The sequence below is a fragment of the Uloborus diversus genome, chromosome 1, assembly GCF_026930045.1.
Source record: "Uloborus diversus isolate 005 chromosome 1, Udiv.v.3.1, whole genome shotgun sequence".
Lineage (NCBI taxonomy): Eukaryota > Metazoa > Arthropoda > Arachnida > Araneae > Uloboridae > Uloborus > Uloborus diversus.
The window spans coordinates 240525073-240549441 of NC_072731.1; the positions used below are offsets into that span (position 1 = coordinate 240525073).

General features: G+C 33.6%; 1 protein-coding gene across 1 annotated transcript in view; it reads left to right on the forward strand.

The window, feature by feature from the left end:
• The window catches only part of LOC129234213 (uncharacterized), a 61567-nt gene extending 37798 nt beyond the window's left edge, over positions 1 to 23769 (forward strand). Inside the window, exon 2 of the mRNA XM_054868135.1 lies at positions 18949 to 23769. Coding sequence (XP_054724110.1) covers positions 19165 to 22323 — 3159 coding nt within the window. The 5' untranslated portion in view covers positions 18949 to 19164 and the 3' untranslated portion in view covers positions 22324 to 23769. The remainder of the gene's footprint in view (positions 1 to 18948) is intronic.
• The last annotated feature ends 600 nt before the right edge of the window (positions 23770 to 24369 follow it).

Here is a 24369-nt window from a genome sequence, read left to right on the forward strand (position 1 = left end):
TAAATAAATAAAAATTATCTGAATTTGGACGGCCTGAATTCAAATTATGTTTTTCGCTATCACGAATGGTGATAGACTTTACTAATTGTGTCGCTGGTTCTATAAATGAAATGGAATGGAAATGAAAAAAAAATTCGCACCCGTCATGTTATGACTGGTTATTTTCTAAATTAGATAATATGACGCACGTCCATAAAAATAAAATGATAATTAGGGTGCGGTAATTAAGATATGGTTATTATGGCTAATTTGCACTCGTACACTTGTCATAAAGATTATATTTACAGCGTACACAGTCATGATATTTTTATTTCTTATCAATCTTGAATGATAGGAATTAGTTATCTGGAAATTTTGATGAAGATTGGCATATTAGTGTTTTTTCTGAAAAAGCAAAATTTTCACAAAAAGCCTCTTTTATTTTTAATTCAAAGTCTGCTTAAGGAAAGCCCTGGAAAAAAAATGAATAAAATCAAACAGCAGACGATTTGTAACTATGACAACAAAAATTTCAATTTCTAAATAAATATTAAAAACAACCATCGTCATGGGAATCTGAAAAATCAGAGCAACATCAACTTTGGTCAATTGAGGACAATTCGTGACTGCTCAGAAAAAATGGTAGTTTTGAATTGATACCTTACTCAATTGGTAAGGCTCTCAGTATGGTATCTTTTTCTTCGATATTATCTCGATATCGATAACATTCTTTCGACATGGTATCGATACCGAGAATTGAAAAGTAGTGGTGTCAGAACGTAATTAATTGTGAAACTTGATTAAACTATAATTTCTACAGTGAAAAAAAAAAGCCTAAAAAACATAAATTGAACGAAAAAATATACTATTAGGCTCTCTCTCTCTCCACCCATTCTTCTATAGAACTTAGTTATTTGGATTAGTTTAAAAAATGCTTTAAGAAAAGGGATAAAACAAGCAATCAATCTTATCATCAAAAGAAGATACAAAGTACCATTGAAAGTGACTGAAATGGATGTTTTAATGGAAGAATGAGAGCGTATCGATTTTGATTCCATTCAATCGTATGAATTTTATAGCTAATGGGAAATTTGTAGGGTATCGGATACGTTAACGTTTTTTATTTTAGTGACTTCCGTAACATGTTGTTCATTCAAATGTGAAAACTCAAACTATTTCGGGAAAGTTATTTATACAGAAGAATAAAATATGAACTATTTTTATCAAAGTAGTTGCTTATGCAGTAAAATCTTCCAGGCAGATCAATCATTGTTACACAACGAAAACTAATCTTTATGTGACAGATAAGTTGATTGGTTCACGGCCTGACTCAAAATTTCATGACGTCATGTATTTGACCTGCCAATAAAAAATTTAAAAGATCTAGATGTTACAGAATGTCATAGGTAGTATTTCTAAGAGCTATTTCTTTCTTGAATGATTCAAAAATTATTCATTGTCATATGAGTGTAAAGATTAGCCAATCGTGTTTAATATTTAAATATTGACTAATATCGAAAATTATTTTCAATGAGATTTCATTCCATAATTTATTGTGAAAGTTGATAAAGATTTTTTTTTTTTTTTTGCAGTAAAATTGTGTTTTAAGTTAAGTTTCAATGCAAATATATAGGCGAATATGGAGAAATGAATTAGGCAAAAATTTATTTAACCCTCTATGACCCGCATGTCAGTTAAAAGTGAGATTTATTTTTGTTTATTTAATCTCTTTTTCTAATATACAGAGTTGTTTATAATTCCCTCTGGGGTTTCGGAGCGCTATGATAAAATATATTTTTAAAAAACTAAGACGAATGCTGTAAAAAAATGATGGAATACAGAAACAATAAAGTTTTACTTCCATATCTTAAAGGTGTTCCGAATATATGAGCCTTTGGTTACAAAGTACTCATAAATGCAGTAGTCCAGTTCCTGCCACAACCTTCTAAACATAATATTAACGTTACTGAAAACTCGTGCTATCCTTCCTTGTTATCTTAGTGTACTTTTTCTTGTAGGGGTTTCAAAAGGATTAAGTAGGGTCAGCTGGGATGTTAAGAAACATGGCGTAAATAGAAACAAACTCTATTACCATACTCGTGGTAATTTTTGAAACTTAAATGTTCGTGACTGAAAACTAGGTAGATTATGAACGAGAATAGTTAAACTTGTTTTATTTGTTTTCCTTTTAAATGATTTAGATTGCAACTGTAGTCTTTAACGGGTCGCATGTGACCTACGGACCACAGATTGAGAATTGTTGGTGTAAATTACACTTTTGTGTGTATTTTACATTTATTCAGAGCATAATTTAGTTTTTTTTTTCATTTTAAATTATTTGAGATTACATTTGGAGGTTTCAGTGGGTCGCATGTCACCTACGGACCATAAATTGAGGATTGTTAGTGTAAATTACACTTTCGTGTATATTTTGCATCCATTCAGATCATAATTTAGTTTTTTGTTTTATTTTTCTCTTAAAATTATTTGGGATTGCATTTGGAGGTTTCAGCGGGTCGTATGTGGCCTACGGGCCTCAGATTGAGTGTTGTTGGTGCAAAACTTAACTGATTGTGTGTATTGCGATTATCAACCTGCATCAACCTCATGGAGAAATAAATGGAATGTTTCCACTTACCCCATACTCTCTGGGATAAAAGGAAAAATGCTGGGGTAAAAGTAAACATGATTGCATTCCCTAGCAAGCAGTCATCCAGACAAATTTCATACCAGTTACTCTCGGTGAGGGTAGTCTTGGACACAATGTACAAAATTTTGTGTCTCAAATCATCCAAATAAAAGGAAGGGTATAAAGTGGAAACACTGGAATTTTTTAAAATCTTTATTAGCAATGCCAATACACCTTTTGCCGCAGATATGCGTGAACTAATCACAAGAGCTGGGAAATAACGTTGATAATACAATGAAATCCCATTACAACGAATACCGATACAACGAAATTTTCGTTACAACGAACAAAATGTGCGGTCCCGTTTTAAAACGCATTAAGATAATGTATAAAAAAATCTCATTTTAACGAAGAGATATTTTTCAAAAATTTGTTACAACGAAATATTTTTCTCAACGTCAGTTCGAATATTTTGTACTTAATGCTATTTTCAGAAACTAAAAAAAACTTTCACAAGTCGTTACGTGAAAACTCTGTTTGTACTTTCAAAACAGAGCCATTCAAGGTGGAGTTGCACTCATACTGAAACACGGGTTGATGTGTGACAACAAAAGCTAGTGTCTATCCAAGCGCAGTCGATTTCTGCACACCAAATGCAAGAATTCAGAAAGGGTTCCTGTGGTCAGTATAATAACGTTTATCAGTTAGAATCTTTTATAATGTCTACTGGGACCAAATATTTCGCATAAAAGAAAATAGCAACACTTTGTGATGACGATCAGTCAACAAAGGTTCAGTGTTCAATATTTTAATTATATTTTTTTCGGAATAATTGATGTGTTAATTATATTTTACTTTTTTTATAACTGTAAAAGTTGCAGATTTACGTATATTAGGGGGTATGTTCATAAAATTAACACTTTTATAAAAAAAAAAAAGTAAGTTTTTAGACGATTCCGTTACAACAAATATTCCGTTACAACGAATATTTTATCAGTCCCTTGGAGTTCGTTGTAACGAGATTTCACGGTACCATGTTGAATAGAGGGCGGCAGGAACTAAAGTATCGCATTGGTGCATGCTGTGTTTGAGTTCCTTTCTTGCTATTCTTTACTTGATGATACAAATAAATCGCAAAAAACACCGATTTCTTTTTGCAATATTTTTCTCTTCTACTCCCTTCTTCTCTTCTATCATGTGTTTTAACTTTACTAGCATGTCATCGACGGATCCCAAACAGGTTTGCGGAGTAAGAATCGGGAAGATTTTGGGATTGAGGAGTTGGGAGTCGAAGGTTTAAAGTTCCAGGGAAGTCAGAGTCGGTCATTTTCCCTCAAAACCCGCAACTCTGCCACCGCTTGCGGAATCGGAGTCGGACTGACTTTGGGATAAAGAAGTCAAAGGCTCTAAAGTTCCCGGAGTCGGTCATTTTCCCTCCGACTCTGCAGTCCTGATCGTAAATATAAACTTAAATGAATTTACTGCTGCACAGTGTTAGGTACAAGGCTTAGACTGGGTTCTGAAGTTCTAAAAAATAATCAGGTGTTAAAATAAATAGATATTTAGTTACAGGTTTCAGATTTAAGTAAAAATTAACATCAAAAATGGTATTTCAAGTGATCTAGTTTTTTTTTTCTTTTTGGTTATCAAGATAAATTTTTCTCTATTCGATCACCCAGCTATGTTTCGAAATCTCCGTAAAATTAAATGTCTTCTTTGGGTAAATTGTAAAATTTTTCACGAAATGCTTAGCGTTTACATAGTTAAAAAATACCCGATATTCATATGTGCTTTGCTCGAGAAAAGTAGTCTCGTAGAGATATTAACATATTTTTTCCCTCAGAATAATTATTGTTGACATATCGATGCTTGAAAAAAAGTGACACAACTCAAAAAAGCAATTTTTTTCTGGTGACAATTTTTAAAATTGTTGCGAATTGTAATTTTTTGTTGCTTCATTCATAACAATTCCTAATGTAGTTGCAATGCATTTTAAAAATGGTTAACACTAATGTTTTTGTTTATTTCATGCTCTTTTCGTGCTAGCCTTTTAGGATTCCTAGAAATTTTAATCAAATAAGTACTACCATTTAAAAATCTCATTTTCTTGTGTCATCTTGTGTGTGTTTCATTGTTCATTGTGTCATTATTATTTTCAAGCAACGATAGTTCTCTTCTCATTTACTTACTAAAACATTAATTTTTATATTTTAGTTCTGAATTCTTACTTAATAAATAAGTTACTAAGTTATTGAGTGGTTTGCCACACAAAAACTGGAAACAACCGTAAATACTGCACAGTATGCTATCGGAAGCAATTTCTTTCAAATATAAAAATGAATAGCATCACAGAAATATTGAGTTGCGTAATGCATAAATACATACTAAGATATGAGTATGTAATTCATAAGTATGTATTTCATAAGACGTACTTTCATATGAGTACGTAATTGGTTAAAAATTTTCCCCCGTGAAAAGTAAAAATGCGAGGAAGTATTCATTGCAAAAATCTCAACAGGTTAACATCAGAGTACTGCTTCCAGTTTTAAAAAAGAATGCGTCAGAATTGGAAAAGAAGAAGAAAAAAAACAATATGGGAAAGTTAATTTTTTTTATTAAACTGTTTCTAAATTAGAGTAGGTTATAAGCAATAAAGTTTCACAATTAAATACTACTATATATCATCAGTTTTAAACAATTATTTATTATTTTTTAATATTTCATCCCTTAATGTCAACTATTAAAGCATTAAATACTAAAGCATGTCGTAATTCTCTAACATGAAATCGTTTCTCTAAATTATTCTTTCCTAGTTTTGACGTTTCATTGATGACATTATATAACGCAAAAAAGATAAAACTACGGATAACTAAACACAGAACTGAGCAGAAGTTATGGTCTGCCACACACAATTCATCAGTAAAGCACAATTTAATGCTCCAATACTTTCAAGTATCCATCATGTTATTGAGATTTTTCGTGATCAAATCTTTTTTGTCAAACTCGCGGATCAGGTGTGGCGCCCAGTTTCAAAGCGTAGGATTTTTATACTTCAAAATTTAGAACTCCTACTACTACTGAGCAGCGGACTCAACGAAGGAGAGTGGGAGGTCATTCTCCCCCCCCCCACCCCATGATTTTTCATTTTAACCCATATAGCCTAGCCTAGCAAGAAAAGTTATACACATTCGAGGAGTGTTATGACTAAACCTTCCCTAGGAGAAAATTCCGTCTCGTTTCAGCTAAAACCTCCCCAAGGAGAAACTTAAGGCTCATTATGACTAAACTCTACCCCATTAAAAAATTCTCGCACTTTAGATCCAATATCTCTCCGAGAAAAATATTTTGGCCGGTTATGACCAAACTCTAACCAAAGAGAGAGTTCTAGCTGGTTATGACCAATCCTTCCTCCTATAACAACATTTTGGCTTGTGATCAAATCCTAACTCGGGAGAAAAGTGTAGCTTGTTGAAGGCAAATCATTTACCAAGAGAAAATTCTAGCTTGTTATGACCAAACCCTCCCCCGGGAGAAAATTCTTGCTTGTTATCACCGAACTTTCCTCCGTAAGGAATTACTAGCTAGTTATGACCAAATCCTCTCCGAGAAGAATATTGTGGCTTATTTAGGACGAAACCCTCGCTGAAGAGAAAATTCTATCTTGTTATGGCCAACTCTCATCCATGAGAAATTTTTTAGCTTGTTATGACCAAAACTTCCCTTAGGAGAAAACTCTGGCATATTATGATCAACTCCTCCTACAGGACCAAATTCTAGTTTGTTATGACCAAACTCTTCCCCAGGAAAATATTCTGGCTGCGTTACTGAGTGACTCATTCAAGAGAACTGTTTCACGATAGCATTGATCAACATAACTTGATGCAAGTACTGGAAAATAAAATTTCCCCACGAGAACCGAATTGACTAAAATTTCAGTCGGATAAAATTCATAAAATTGTGGAATTATGTTACATGCTGAGTTAGAATGCCCACCATTACCGTGTGATTCATTCAAGGAAGTTGAAGCTTTGTAACACAGATGTAATTTGCCTTGTAAATCAAGATTTTGTTTTCATTTCTGAATCCACATATTTAAGGTACACCTACGAAGGATACACAGGTACATTGGAGGTTATCCAGTAGGCAGATTTGTCTAAAAAGCGTAGGGTAGATCATAAAGAATGGGTTTGCAATTCATTTTGATTTTTTTTTCCTTCACTCTTTTCCGACGTTGTAGGTGTGCAGCGCATGCAGGAAGACTTTTTTTCTTGCTTTTTTACAAAATCAGCCTCGCAGCTGACGCCTTCTTAGCAAACAAGACACCTGGGAGCAAATTTCGAAACTTCGAGCATTGAGCTCGACCTAGTCGGTTGACTTTGCTAAATTGCGACAATCAACGGTAAGGAAATGATGACTTAGTTCTTGGGGTTACAGGTTAGTAAATATTTGAATTTTTGTTTAATGTGGGACTTATGTTACATCGATTTAGAAAGGGATTCGATATTCATAATGCAATGCTCCGCAAATCTTCGTACTTAGATTCCTAATCAATTTCGTGCCCTACATTTAATTTTTGCACTGTAAGCAATATAAATTACTCATTTGTACTTTTAATTTTAATTGTTGCCATTTTATTGTCTTTCTGAACAAGCAAATGGGCTAGGAGGGGACGTAATGTTTTGGCCAATCAACTCCCCCCCCCCCCCCGCCAAATGAACAAAGGGGACTGTGTACTGATTTTTAATGGTTGGCATTTGAACTCTGTAATTCATGTTTCATATTAATTTGGGGAAAATATCTCAGTGAAAAATATTGCTTTCGAAAGATTATAATAATTTAGGAAAAGAACGCAATGCTTCTTTATTCTTTTTAATTGCTCAATAATCTGTGCGTGAAAGAATTTTATGAGTTCGGACAGGTTTTTATGGGTTAGGAAAAACGTTATTTTGAGTATTTTTAAATTTTAATTGTAATTTTATTTTTATGTTTATGTTCTTATTTTGTTTTAATTATAGCCTGCCATTGGAAAAAAAAATATTTTTAGGACATTAACTGCCAAAAGAACAAATTTTTCAATTACCGCCGCGGAATTTGAGAAAAGCAAAATTATTTTGCTTTTTAAAGACAATAACTAGATATTCAATATTTAAAAGTTTACTGAGGCATAAAAAGAGTAAAACATGAAAACAAAAAGCAAGAGGCATATCCTACTAAAATGTACAACATGTGCAAGTCACATTTGCAATATCAGCAGCAAGAAAAAGTTTTAAAAACTTAAATTATAAAAGAATATTTTGCATGAATTATTTGAATTTTCTTTTTCTCGCTTTTGCGAGAATCATCTACTATGTGTTTTATTTTGCATTGCAGACATTTAAAAAGATCCAATGGTGCATCTAAGTTTCAGGTGTGGTTCTTTACTAAATAGTCTTTACTAAATAGTTAGTTTTTCTGGAAAGTGTGACTTCTCTCTTTAGAATCATCAATTCGGAAAATGTGTTTTTTAACATATTTTTTTAATTGGTATTATAAACTCTGACACATATTAAAATGTACTAGAAGAACAAGAATTTTGAAAACTAATTTTTTAAACTCTAACTAAGAATTTAAATCTAGAATTTAAAGTTCTGAAATGAGATGTGAATCACACATAATAAAAACATATTCCAATCACCAATTTTGAAGGTTTGTTTTCCAGCATATTTTATCTTATACCTTTCAAGCTGAATAATAGTTTTTCACATCTTATTTACCGATTTTAAATCCAAGATTTAAAGTTTTTAAATAAGATGCGAGTTACAAAATGCACACATTTAGTTTTTCACACTTCGTATAAGAAAGTTAAATTCAAGATTATAAGTTATAGAATTAAAAGAGAATGAACACATTTTTTCCAATTACCAATTTGGAAAATGTTTTCCAATATGTTTCAGATGATACCTAATAAGCAAGATGATGAGAGCTAGTTTTTCACACTCCGTATAAGAAAGTTAAATTCAAGATTATAAGTTATAGAATGAAAGGAGAATGAACACATTTTCCAATCACCAATTTAGAAAATGTTTTCCAACATATTTTAGACGATACTTAATCAGCAAGATGATGAAGACTAGTTTTTAACATCTCATTCAAGAATTTTTAAAGCCAAGATTTAAAGTTCTTCAATGAGATGAGAATCGCATAATGAACACATTTTCCAATCTACAATTAAGATAAAGTGCTCTTAAGCATCTCTTAGAGACTATTAACCCCTTCAAACCTGGTGTCCGGTATACCGGACAACCACTTTAAACAGCTGCTAATCATTTAATAATTGATTTAATTAGTTGATTTTTTTTTTGTAGTTGACTCTTTACTTTCTGCTTATTATAATCTGTGAAATGATTTTTCGTTTTGGGATTGACAACACTGACATATAAGGATTGAGAGATAGAGAGTGGCTCAGTTTTCCAACCATGGATTTTCATCTGAAAAGCGAGTTTTTTTTTCCTGATTTTTCAAAAAATATATAATCTTTAATTAATCGTTTCAAAAGCTTATATTATGCTTTATAATTGTTTGTAGAACATTTTATAATGAAGTTTGTTTGGTATTTTATCGTTTTTGTATATGAAATATTGATTTCAAATATATAAGTTTGGAATATTGGACGTGCCATAACTCTTTTAATTTTTCTCCTACAAACTCTAAATTTTGTCTATAAAATACCCTTTACCATAGTACACTGTGTACCAAATATCAACATTTTTGATCAAATATTTCATAATTCCGACTGAAGGGGTTAATGATATTATAATCTATACCATCATTAAAATTTACCTGATGAGCAAGAAACTTAAAACTAGATTTCACATCTAATTTAAAAAATTTAAATTCAAGACCGATCATGCAAACGAACCTGATAATCATAACCTGAAAAATTTTGGCAGTGCCATGGTTTTACATTTCGTTGTTTTCTTTCTTTCTTTTTTCTTTTTCTTTCTTTTTTTAATGTATTTTAACCCTGGATTTGGAATTCACCTTCCTTTTTCCCAAGAGATTTATCGCAAGATTCTTAATTGGGAAATTTGCAAAAGGCCAAGGAATTGCGTCTTTAAAACCGACATATTTTTTATTAATTACCATTTTACTTATATACAATCTATTATTACATATTATTAAAAAAGGTAAGGAATCTACCGAGCAAAGTGGGGGTTCACTGACCCCATAATTTCTATAAAAATGTGCCAAAACCTACAATTATTTTTCACTGAATTTCTTAATTAGTTAAATAAGGTTTTATGAAATGGTGTCACGTTTTTACAAAACCACTTCAATAATTTAAAATTTTTACCTCTTTTTTCATGTGTTGAAGCAATATTGTATCTCTCAAGCTTGGTTTTATGCTTACCCTTTTGGTTTTTTATCACATGCCTTTACTTTAATTTTTTAACAAGTTAACAAAAGTTTTGAATTTAAAAAAAAGATATAATTTCTTTTTTTATAATTCCGAAACAAAACGTTCACATTTTATGTTAAAGACAGACCCGTCATTTAGGGGGGTCAAGGAGAATCAAGTTCACCCTCTGCATTTGAAAAGTTTTATGTTTTAACACATAAGTAGGTTTGATTTTTTTTTTGTTTTTCGATAAAAATTGCATGCGTATGCCCCCCCCCCCCCCACCAACCGGATAAATTCGAAGTGACGAGTCTGGCTAAAGAAATAGGAGGAAAAGAGAATCTCAAATCATTTGCCATGTTTAGTAAAGATTTTTTTTTCTGTCTTTTACCTAGGTGTTTGCAAAACATTTTACATCTGTCATGTCTAAAATTTTTAAAATTTTGCTATGCAAATGGTATTTGTATGACAGATAGCAAAATGTAATTTTTGGCTGAAAAAATGCTTCATTAAAAGTGCTTTCATGTAAATTTTACTTGAACGAAATACTTTTTGTTATTGTAAAATGAATAATACATTGCTTACTATCAATATCCCAAATATTAAATGAGACCTGCTGATGATCAGTGTAGTAGTCATTTCTTTTATTTTTGACATGTTTTGATTTCAAATTCTTTGCACAGTTTGTCAAGTGTAAGCGGGGCAAAGTAAAATAGTTTATTTTGCTTAATTAATTCACATATTCATAGGTTGTTCATTTGTTGATTAATTTTTATGTATTCATATTCATTTGGTTGTTCATTCATCATTCAATAACTTATTCGTATTTATTTAATCATTCATTTATTCATATATTTATTTATTCATTAATTAACTACTTCATGTACTTTTTCATTTATTAGTTTATTCATTCATTTATTTAAAAGTTCAAAGAAACCTATTGAAATAATCATATAGAAAATATTTAATTAAAAAAACATTTTAATTATCACTTTGCTCCACACACGGGGAAAGTGACAATTCTCTACTTTTATTTGACGGTACAAATTTATTGCCTTTTTAGGCAATAAATTTGGAGTTGGAAGTGAAAACTCCCAGAATCGAATCATTGGTTTTAAGTCATATTACCAAACCTATTATGGTGGGACCGTGCTGACATCTACCCCCCCCCCCCCCCCCGTCCTCTGGCAGATGGCAAATTCTGATTCCAATGGTGTAAGCCAAAGATTTCCAAACTTTTCCGATTCGCGGCTACCCTTTGAAAGAATAGATTTTTCTCTTGGCACCCTAATTCAAGTCTTTCTCTATTATCTATACACTAGAAAATCGCCCGTCAAGGTATGACGGGTGAAAATTGCTTCTACATTTGAACGAAGCCATTGCTTGTTTGTTGATATTTTCATAGTTGAAATTGTAACCCTAACTCCAGTGAACTAACCCTAAACTCCAGTAGATAGCGTTTATAGTAGACCACTTTTTCGTTTCTTCATTTCTCTGAAATGACGTAGTCTTAACAGTGAAACAGTTAAGTTTCCGGATAGAGTTGAGCCTTGTCACAATAAAATTATCATGCCGTGACGCGAGTTTCATTGTTGAAACACGCGGGTAACCCGATCATCGGCTATTATTTACATGAGGATATTTCATCAATTGATACCATGGACACTTCGCGGTACCTCTGGGCACCTGTGCACCCACTTTGGGAACTCCTGCTGGTGTGAGTGATGAACTATGTGAGCATACGCAGGGGCGAAAGAGAAATCCGCATATTTATAATAGCGAATGTGGTGGTTTCCTTCAGTCAAAAGTACTCCTTTTAGTCATTGAAATGGATAGAATGAGAAAAAAAATTACATGAACCCAGAAAATACTTTTTTTTCCCAACAGGTTTTTTTTAATTAATTTTTTTAAATGTCAGATTTTTTAAACAAGGCGTGGTCTTTATGACGTCACAAATGATGCAATTTGGCTTATCTTTCTACTACGTTTCCACGTTATGATAATCAAGCAGCGAATTAAAATTGCGCTCTACGCTTGCTACCAACCATATCGTTGCCAATACACATGAGTAAAGATGCGAATTAAATATTTTGTTCTGTGAATGGCAATATTAAATGGCATTTCATCATTTGTGATGTCACACGACGGAAGTGTAAACAATGAAAGCGCACCGATTTAAGTATTTTTTTAAAAATATTAAACAAATAAATTATTTAAAAAATGATCAGATCCTATGTTTTTAAGCATGCTTTTTCAGAAAAAAATACTTTTAAAATTTTGGAAACAACCCATTCACTGATCGAGTATCGCTCTGATGCCATTAACAATGAAACTCGCGTCATAGCATGATAATTTGATATTATTTTTTAGTAATGTTTGATATGCAGGGAAATGTTTTGTTTTGACAAGGCTGAATTTAATCCGGTAGCTTAACTGTTTTATTGGCAAGACTCATTTTAGGAGAATGAAGAAACGAAAAAATGGTCAAAAATGAACGCTATCTACTGGAGTTAAGGTTAAAATTTCAACCATCAAAATATCACCAAACAAGGAATTGCTTCGTTCAAATGTAGATTTTCACCCGTCGTACCTGGACGGCCGATTTTCTATTGAGAAAATAAAAGTCTTTAATCTCTACACTGCGTCATTTCAGACTTTCTCCACATTCACTTTCTGCACTGATATGTAGAACATATCAAATTCATTTTTTTCAGTCGCCGTTTGTTACTCCATATGTCTGCATAATTTTCGGCGCAATCAAAAGCAGTTCAAACTTACGTGATCCAATCTTGTCCAGTTATATCACTCAAACAACTTCATTCCTATTCTTCAGTCCAGAACGACCTTCAGCTGTTGTGTTCTTCTCGCAAATGGCCATTGTGCTGTGATAAATTACAAGTTGGATGACTTTCCTCTTTTAATAGGAACAAAAACGCCTATTAGTTCTACCCGAGTTGTCGCTGTTTGGTTAAGAATAAATTCCTCTTATTTTGAACCCATGATCTCCAGAAACAAAATACAACTAAAATAGCAGTTTAAAAAAATTAGCACATGTTTGAAAATAATTTGGTTTTATACTCGATAAATCGCTAAAAATGAAGGTGATAAAATTTTTATAAGTACAAGGGAAATTTCTAAATGTATTTGAAGTTAAAAGTGGTAAACAAAAATAAGTTTAAAAAAAATTAATTTGAATTTTGACATTTTGAATTCAAATTATATTTTTCGCAATCACGAGTGTGTGTATATAGGCGTGTGTGTTTGTGTGTGGGAGGGGGGGATGTGTGTTTGTGTGTTTAGGCATATGTGTTTGTGTCTGTGTGCAGGCATGAATGTGTGGGTAGTTGTGTGTATGTGTGTTTGTGTGTATGTGTGTCTAGGCATATGTGTTTGTGTCTGCGTGCAGGCATGAATGTGTGGGTAGTTGTGTGTATGTGTGTGTATGTTTTTGTGTGTGTGTGTGTGTGTATGTGTTTGTGTGTGTACGTGTTTGTGTATGTGTACGTGTTTGTGTATGTGTGTGTAGGTGTATGTGTGTAGATGTATGTGTGTAGGTGTATGTGTATGTAGTTGTGTATGTATGCGCGTGTGTGTAGGATATCGACGCATCCTGGAGACGGTTTTCGCTAGAGGAGCAGCATCGTGAGGAGCCGGTCGACGGTGATGGTGCGGAGGGTGGCGGTGGGAAAATAAAATGATAGGACGCCAAAAACAGTCAAATGAAAGCGATAAGCAATCGTGATTGCTCAAAAATAGGCGTTTCGTTTCTGCTTATGAAATTCATAAAATGGAGGTAACCGTCTATGCTCTCTACATGCCCGGAAAAAGCACTTTAATACATTTCAAGTGTTTCCTGGTGAAGAAGAAATCTATAAAATACTCAAGCCGTTCAAAGCAAAGTCGGCTATTCGCAATTTAACCGTAGTGTGTCAAAGAAATATTGATAAAATTGTTTACCTAAAGAAGTTAACTTAACTCCCAATGTATCGAACAATGTTTAGAGACTACTTTTCTGCTTTTGCTTCATTATGACTGTAATTATTCAGTATCACGTTATTTTTATGTTTTTTTTTTCATTTCTAAAATTTATCATTTTTAAAGATTATTTCTTAAGTTACTTTCTCTGTCATAAAGCCTGCCGATCCAGCTTTTTAATTGCTGTAAAAAACAATGAAAAATAATAGTAGTTATAAAGTTAGTTTTGTTAACAAAATTAACAGAACTATTTTCATCGCTTAAGCTCGCTTAAGCTGAGCTTAAGCGAGCTTAGATTAGTAGACATCTGAAACTTTCAAATAATACATGTTTTTGAAGTTTTCTTTCATTCAAGCGAAGTGTCGTCCTTTTAAAAATGCTTTTAAAAGTTTTTCTTTCTACTGCATACCTATTCAAATTTTTTTTTTAAATTCAAGCATACAAACTTGAAATATTCAAAGCAGATTAGCGGTAAATATAAATCTATTAACTCTATACTATGCGTAATACTTTTACATTACAACAAGTATGAACACCTCTCTTCTTTTTCTTTCTTTCTAATGAGGATGGTAACAGATAAATATACAGGGTGGTTATAAAATAACGTGAGGTATTCAGAGCCCTCTAGCAAGTGAAGTATTGGACGAAACATTGCCAAATTTCATAGGCGTACATAGCAGACCATAGGATTTCGATTTCTGCAATAAAAAAAAAAAAAAAAAAAAAAAATAGTACCAAAATTCACTACCAGGGGATTTTGGAGCTATTATTTGCGAATATTGAAGAATTAAATGCTAAAAAATTCAGCACACATAAACTTTTTAACTACAAATGTCTGTTGCTTTCAAAAAAGGTTCAATAAAACCAACAAGAAATTTCAATTCGTAACAAGAGAAGAATAATACTAAAAGTAGTCATGAAGAAATTTTGGCGCGGAAGCAAGGATTTCTTCTTGAATAATATTCATATAAGATGGTGCACCACCCCACGTTGAGCTTTAGGCACTGATTGTATGGCGACAACATTTCTTTGATAGCAGATTTATTAGTCCTGCGGTATGGCCACCGTGGTCCCCCTATCTTTCACCTTGTGACAATCCGCCATGGGGACTTTTTAATGGTGTTGTGTGTCTACGACATGTTCCCGATGTCTCAACTTTGAAAACGCGTATAACATTGCAGGTAGGGGACATTAATCCCCCCCCCCCCGGATGTGTGGAAAATATTGTGCATTGTATGCAGTGCATGGAAAGTACCTCGATATTGGTCATGTTGAACTTCATTTGTTAGTAAAAATCATACTTCTTTACTAATAATAAAGCAGAAAGTCTCTCTGTCCGGAGGATGTCTGGATGTCTGGATGTCTGTAGGATGTCTGTAGGATATCTGTAGGATGTCTGTGACGCGCATAGCGCCTAAACCGTTCGGCCGATTTTCATGAAATTTGGTACAAAGTTAGTATGTAGCATGGAGGTGTGCACCTCGAAGCGATTTTTCGAAAATTCGATGTGGTTCTTTTTTCATTCCAATTTTAAGAAAAAAACTATCATAAATTACGAAATCATAATAACGTGGAACCGTAACATGGGCACAAGCCAATTGGCGAGATACGAAATTATCATAGCGTGGAACCGTAACGTCGGTACAAGCCAATTGGCGAGAAAATTCACCATACATTATTTGTAAATACACAAGCGAACCAAAAGACCTTTAATTTTTCCATTACGGGCGAAGCCGTGCGGGTGCAACTAGTTGGGAATAAAATTGATGCATATATTTTGGTAGTTAGCATTTAATCCTTCAATATTTACAATAATACACCTTTTCAACGCCAAAATTTCCTCTGGTGACGATTTTTTGTACTAATTTTTTTATTTCAGAAATCGAAATCCCACAGTCTACTGTGTACTCCCATGAAATTTGGCAATGTTTCGTCCAATACTTCACTTGCTAGAGAGTTCTGAACAGCTTACTTCATTTTATAATCACTCTGTATTTCAAATTTCAAAACGTTTCACTTCAAATAAATTTCAATTTGAAAAATGCTTCAAATCATCTTTTTTTTTTTTTTCTTCTCAGTTTAAAAACTATTTCTGTTCCCCTGATACGCACTAAAAAATATGAAATAAAATAAGCATGTATGTGATTTCTTGATTACAGCGCTCAAAAACTGAAGTTGATCGTTATGAATTCATATTCGGGTTAATACTAAAGCAGTCAATAAAAGTTTAATTAAAAATTTCAGAAAAGAAATAAGCGGTACACAGCTTTGTAAGAATAGCTTTTACTTTGCCGCCTATATCTCGTTTTCACTCAACTTTGATTAAAAATTTGAGTAAAGAAACAAGCGGTACACAGCTTTGTAAGAATAGCTTTTACTATGTGGAAAACTTATGTATGTATTACTAGAGGTAACTTCGTAAATTTTCCACCACCGGAACGCAGTAACATTAAGCCGAGTCCTGATAGAAACGCAACCACGGAGTGGTTCCTGCTCCCAAAGATCTCAGTTTTTAGCCCTATTGCCAATCCTAGCACAATAATATGTATCCATCTGAAGACTATTATACTCACCTCCCAAGTGGAAACAGTTAGAGACCCGAGACGTAAATTTAGAGACACATCTAACTTTACTAGAGAGAGAAAACCTCATTTAATTATCGCGTGGGAGTTCTCTAAAAGTTATTTTTGAAGACGACTCATTAATTGACTTCTGTTTTAGTGTTTCAGATTAATTGGTGTCTCAAAAAAAAGGCTAAATTTTATTTCTCTTTGCTTTCCCCTCTTTTTTGAAAAGATTTTTATCATATATGGGAATGCGGGGAAAAGTGATGATATAAGATAACCTATTGTTTTCAAAATCAACAAAACAAAAGTGTATTTCGAAAATTGCAGTATATGAAGAAAAAACAATTTTTTTATGATGAAACTTGCATTGAAACATTCTTTCTTTCTTTTGGCAGTAAATTTTTACCTTAAAAATTAATAGGTATTTTTTATTTATTTATTTTTTTTTTTTTGCATAAGGCAAAGCTAAAAATAAAATATTTTTCTGAGTAAATATTTTTTATTTGATTATAAATTAGTTTTCATCAAATGGCCGAATTAATAAATGAATAAATAGTAAATCAATAAACGAATAAATAAATAAATTAATGCACGAGAAAAAATAAATGAGTGAGAAAAATCGCGAGTGAATAAGAAAATAAGTAAATGAATATGTAAATAAGTAAATCAATAAACGAAGGGATGACGATGAATGACTTAATTAATGAACACGCAAGTAGTTTAATAAATGAATGAATAAGTAAACGAAAGGATCTATTTCACTTTACTACATCTACTTTGTCTAGCTTGCACTCGGCTAATTGTTTTGAACATTGAAAACCAAAGTATGCCTAATATTAACTGAATGAGTATTCCACTGGACATCAGTAAATCTCAATTAACATTTAAAATGCTAATCACAAAATCATAATCATTTTATAATAACAGAATTGCTTTTGATAAACTGCGAAATATTACAATATTTGTATCAGATTTTTGAAATGACGTATATTATTATGTACCTTAATCTTTATAGCTGTTTATTTTTTGACTGGAATGTAGTATGTGTTTGAAAACGTAGTTAAAGCAATGCTAGATAGTGGCGCTGCAAACTGCGAAAATATTTTGCCATTTCAATTTGCCCCACTATTTCTGTTTATCGTACGTTCCCCTACTTACCTGAAAGATAAATACAGAAATGGATTAAATGCAGTACCTGATGAAAAACTTAAACTGTCAGGTATTGAGACAGAACTTTTTGTTCTTTAACTGTTCTATTATGAGTTTTTTTTTTTTTTTTACTTCCGATCATATATTCTTATACAAAAAAAGGGGGGGGGGATGTAAGAATTAGTAAGCTGTATTGGTCTTCAATGTTTTTCCCATTGCCGCAGAATCCCCATCTATACATTTCAATGTACTTAAAATTATATCGTAGACAAAGCAAGAAAGTGTGAAAGTAACAAAACACGAATGAGCAAGTTTCCCTGTTGATATAACACTGAATAATGTTTGATTGAATGTAAGGAAACATCTCCCCAGCTCCCAAACTTTCCAATTAAACTGCATGTATGTGTTTCGGAACTAAGGAAGACCCTTACTCCATTGTACCTGTATGAAGATGCGAGGTTCTGGATTGAAATCACTAGAGAAAAGTCAACTTTGTTTTCTTTACTCAGATAGCTTTCACCCAGAGGCTTCATGGGTTGAAAAATATGAGTCCCTTGTTATCTTAAAACACATGTATACGATTTAATTTGCAAAATATTTCACTAAAAGTAGCAGTTATATATTCAGTGTCCACGCAAGGGTAAGCGTAGTTTCCTAAATAAGTATTCACTTATTTGCGCTTGATAAACGTGTCATTAGTTTGTCCTCTATCTGAGTACAAATAATGAAGAAAACTCTGTTTGCTGATGTTTTGTATTGTTACTGAGAGAGAAAATTTCCCTGAGAAAAATGAAGTTTTCAATAATGAGTACATTCATGCTTTCAAATTTTCTTGAAACCTTTTGTTTCAAATATAAGTACCCATGCTTTCAAATAGTGTGCTGAACTATTTCATATCAAAAATGAGAACATGATACTCAGTTTTGAAATTATTACATATTCAAAATGATCACTAAATGCCTCAAAAATGAGCACGCATGTTGATTCGAGTATTTGATGAGTATTTTAATGTTTCAAATCTGAATACCACGTAGTCGGAGCCATTTTGACTTGCGATATGTTCAAATTTGAGTACTTTTTCGTAATTTTTGATACTGTTGTTTTTAGAGCGTTTATTTTTTTCAAATGCATCACATTACTGAAGGGATCCCTAGTAAGTCCAAAACTTATGAATGCAATTTTAGTTCCATGATTTGTAAATGTGCACAAATCGCATGCGTACAGAGATAACGGTATTCAGTCTCTAAATCAGCTGTGTTTTAATTTTGCAGGCCCTGTTGTGGCACCATGACGAGGTAGACGGAACTCTGCCAGCCGACGCCTTTCCAGCCTACGCACCGCCTAAGCAGAGAGCGCTGGAATGGCCACCTTCGGATAGCAGCCGATTCCAGTGGGCGGCAGGGAACGAGAGAGAAAGAAAAGACCCTAAAGGCTCCATCGGTATATCAAAACAAGAAATTGGTAGTTATTCATAAAAAAGACAAAACATGCCCGTGAGCCTTGTGACTTCGTCGCCTACTTTGCGTGGGGTAACTCGCAACGAATCGACGCGCTCGGATTCCTCTGCTGCCTCCAACACCTCTCAGAGCTCCGTTACGGGAAACAAGAAAGTGAGCTTCAACAAGGCGGTTCGCGTCAAAAAGTACCCCCGTCCCAGAAAGAACGAGAATCCCTCGTACGGCTCGGACAAAAGTGCCGAGGGCGCTGTCAACGGTGACGTGCCTGGAAGCTCGGGAAAGCGATTTTGGTTCAAAGTTTACAAAAACAAACATCGCCAATCTCCGGACCCCAGCGAATTTCGACGCCAGAACGGAGTCATTTACTATGACAACGACGTGAATGACACTAATGGATATGATGACGATACTGTGAGTTACCATCCGAACCCTTGTGTCCTAAATTACCCAGTGCTGACGTCTGAATGTGGGACACAAACTCCCAATCGTAGGACGGACGGAACATCCTCCCGGACTGCTTTATTGGGTAACGAGTACACGCCTCTTCATCCGAGTCAGATGCCGTCTGATCCGCCTGCTGTTAGGAGGAACTATGTGAAAAAAATTGTAAATAAATTCAACGAAGAAGCTGTGCTTCAAAGATCGAGATCACCCGACAGAGAACCAGCAAGCCCACCTATTTCACCTCCAGGATCTCCAAGGTTCCACTCCACTCCAAAGCACATTCCTATTCCTCCGCCACCACCCCCACCGATTCCTCCGAGTGCTTACGAACGACCTTCTTCCGAGGGGGGCCTTTTTTCTCAGTCTCGATTCAAGAAGAATCCGATCGTCAACGGTGTGAAAGTGATGTTCGGTATCGGACAGCTGAAGAAAGGTGAAAAAAGCGATCCTTACAGAGATCTTAGTGAATGGAGTGATACGCCAATGACTAATGGAGACGGGAAATATCCAAAGAAAGGAACTGGTCTTTACAGAACTGAGATCCCTGTCCGCGATGAATCTGATACTGAAGTGAAAACACCGTTTGTGTCCAATGACAAGTTCTTGTTCGGAGATGTAAACCACCATAATGAAATAGTGAAGCGGGAAGACAAGCTAGATTTTGCACGTGAAAAAGAAAACCACGCAGATGATGATTTTGAAGAATATTACTACCAAAACGAAGATGATAGAGGCAGAAAAAGCAAGTACCACGTGGAAACATTTGATAGTGGGAACCAGCTGTTATTTGATACAACAGATGTTAATACTGCCACAGGTAAAACGGATAAAGGTGAATTTACTTCAACCGTTGGAGAGAAGCATCAGCTGTGGAGAAATAATAAGCGTATTATAGTTTATGAGGAACAGTCTCCAACAATCATCAGAAGAAAAGCAAAATCTCATAGTGATTTAACAGAACCGGAAATTAAATACCCCCCGGAAGAAAAACTAGATAAAGGTATTTCTACTGATGAACTTTTTACTCGCAAGTCTGACACAAAAGATACTTTGTCGAAAAAGAACAAGGATTCTTGGTTTCGTCATTTCCGATCCGCTACAAAAGATAAAGGAATACAGTGTAGCAAAATTCCAACCGATGAGCCAGAAGAACTTTACGGATTCGGCCGTTACAAAATTATTCGTCCGAGAAACGGTGTTGTGTCAGCTTTCAGCAATGTACCTACTTTGGAAACTAAAACAAAGAAAAGTAATGGTACCACATTCAGCCAAACTAACGGGTATAACAGTAAAGACAGTGTAATATATAGTCAAATAGACAAATCGAAGAAGAAAAAGAATTCCGAAAAGGAAAAAAAGAAGCATAATATGTTTCACGAAGAAGGGCGCTTTGGCGGTCTCTTCAAATCTAGATCTGAACCGCTGTACATCGGTCCACCTCCTCCAAAGTCTCAGCAACAAGAAGAAGATGAACTAGAAAGCAATTATTTTGAGGACAGAGGTGAAAGAACTGTTAAAACTTCAAGAAAAAGTTTTGGATTTCGATTGAACACTGGCAAAGAAAATAAAACTAAAGATATGAGAAGCTCTTTTGGCGAAGAAGATTGGTATAATCTCGATGGCGATATAGAAGCTGCAGAGCGACAAAAGAGACGAGGCCGAAGCCACAGGGACATATCTGAAATTCGACAGGAATTAGCTGAAGAAGAAATATCGGATACCAGCAGTCTTAGCAACGGCGATCTACGTCGAAATGGACATGGAACAGGGTCTGTAATGAGAGAAGTGGATTATAAGAAAAGAGAAATATCTTACGAAAATGTGCCTCGTTCTGATGGTGAAAACCATTCTCACGCTAACGTTGGTACTGGTTTATGGTACAGAGATGCTGATGAAGATTACCGACGTGAAATGGCTCAAAGCGAAGTTTCGTATCCTGCGGGAAATTCTGTAGGAAGTGAAAGATTTTACACGGTAGATCGCAAGGACAAAGCTAATAAGAAACTTCCCCCACCCAGTCCTCGAGCATATACGTTGGATAGACGGCACTTAAAGAACAAGGACAAACAAAAGCAAGTTGCAAACACCAGTGGCGTTAAAATTTTAGTCAATGGAAAAGAAATCAAAGACAAATCTGGAAAGAAGTCTAAAAAACGTGAAGACCCGTCTTCAGTGCAAAGCGATCCTATGTACGTAAGAGGCGGACTGGCAGCAGCCTATCAAGCAAGACAAAGAGCTGCTGTTCGGAGAAGCAACAGCACGGCCTCTGGATTAAGTGGAAAGTACAGAGGAAATAGTCCCAATGTACGTCGAATCGTAGCTAATTCATCTGAATTATCTGCAGCAAGCTCTGAGAGTGATTCCTCAAGGTTACGCCGACCACTGGTCATGTACATTCCAGGAGTAAGCCATCAAGAAAAAGTGTCAGACCAGGACGATCGCTTGAGTAACACAATCGCCAGGAGTCAATCTATGAAGGCTCCTGTTCGCCCACCACGCATGGTTAAGAAATCTAATCTTAGAGCTCACAAAGGTTCTAAAACTGATTTATATCGCAACGATGACATCTATGAGGACGATGAGATTATGCCCTTGGCTTCCGACACGAACCGTAAGAAACCACCAAAAGTACCATCAGATTCCAGAAAGCATAATGACATCAAACGTCGACATTCTATGCCAAAAGATACAAAGTTTTCTTGGTTAAAGTGGAGGATTAGAGGGAAGCCTTCAAGAGAACCCTAACTGTGTTACTATACATGCTGGTCTTCGCTGTGAGAATATACTTCTGATCTGAGCTTTGATGGTTTGCTTGTGATTTTTGTATATTTAATAAGAGCTGAACATTCGTTCTTTAACTTCAGTGCTGTAAAAGTGTCACATTCGAGTATTTGGTAGCTTAGTGTTGCTATTTCGTGCTGTATTCATGAACAAATATTTCACCGTACTTTGGAATAGAAATTGGCTAGTCATGCTATCAAGCCACCTTCATTTTATTAAATTAGCATTTCGAGAGTAGTATCTACGGGTACAACAGCAGTTTAAAAATCTTGTTTATATCATTTAAAAACAAATTCTCAAAAACTGAAAACAAAAATTAATTCAAAGAAAAGAAAAAAAAAACATTACATACAAAAGAACTTCCATTTCATGCTTGAAGTCCAACAAGCTTTTGAATTAATCAACTTTTATATTTTAAAACTGAACATTTATAATTTTGTAAGCATTTGATTATAGATGTGCCAATTTTATGAATATAATGACTGTCAATTTAAAGTGTTTGTAATTTAAACATGACACATTTTTACTAAAAAGTTGAATAAGTCTTCTTGTAAATAATGTTGTTCTGTCTCTTCCTTCAATTAATTATTAAGTATGTAGTAAATTTAAATCACATTTTTCAGTATTTTAGCTCAATGAAAAAAAAAAAAAAATTCCTGTACTTACAAATGGAAACCTGCTATAAACTCTATTATGTTTTCATCTTCAAACTTATGAAGATTTAATTATGTAACTTTTTTACTGCGTAAAAGTAAAAAACCTTTTTTCTGCATATTGCTTTTTCTCAAATTATGTATGTATTACGAAGATGTACCAAAATATTTACTCCAAGAAATTTTTAACAGGAAATATACCGGTATTTTAAGGTACAATGTTTTAAAAGAAGATATTTTAGATAATAATAGCAAAAAAAGAAAGAAAAAATTCAAAAATTTTAGTAGTTTTAAATCTTTTTCAAAATGTTTTAAACTTTCCTCAGTGAAGGAAAAATTGCAAGACCTAAGCTGTGTGTATTACAAGTCTAATAATTTCAAAAGTCGTTAAAACTGTTTTGGAACCATTGCTAATTATTTTCCAATGATTTCAAGAGAGATTACGGATAAAAATTAATTTCTCTAAACACATTTTCTTTTATTTTTACAAACGTGTTCCAGTGTTAGGAAGATTTTAAAATTGCACACCATTTTGTTCATATTAAAATTACTTCTTAAAAAATCATCATGATAAATATATAATAAATAAATAGAATTGTTTAGCATTTAAAAAGCTGAAAAGTGCAAAATTAATATGAAGTACTGAAATATTTAAAGCCTAAACATTAACTTTTTTTCTTAGCAAAATAACAGGAAGCTGTACTGTAACAATGCGAAACGCAAACTTTTTACTAATGCAGAATTTTTACCTTTTTTTTTTTTTAAATATGGTTGTTAACTGACTTCTAAGGTTTTGAATAATCTTAATTACTTCAAAAATGCACCAATACAAGCTGTTCTTAATTTTACAGCATTTACTATGTATTCAAATGCAGAGTAATTATCAAAAGTGGAAATAAATATTATTTTTTGCCATAAAAATTCAAAACAATAATTTTTTTTAATATGTATACATATATATGTATATATATTTTGTGAATTGCTCTTTATAATTCAAAAGTCAATGCTAATTGAGCAGCAAAAATATTATCTTTGCATGGTTTAAAACCTTATTTTGTTAACAGGATTTTGAGAGGGATTGGAATAAAGCTTCAGTTAATGGTTATGAAAATGTACTTCATGTCTATAACTCTGGTATAAAAACTAGAAGTAGGAGAATACGGGGCAATGTGAAATGGTGAAATATTTACTCTTTTTAACTCCACGCATCTGGTAATATTTTAAATATGTAGTAGCACATGTAGTCTACTTCAGTTAAGAAAAAGTTATCCCCGAAGATCGAAGCATATGATACAAGCAATTTTCATAATTTGACACTCATAGTATAATATTTAATTGTGCAAGTGAAAAATTATTT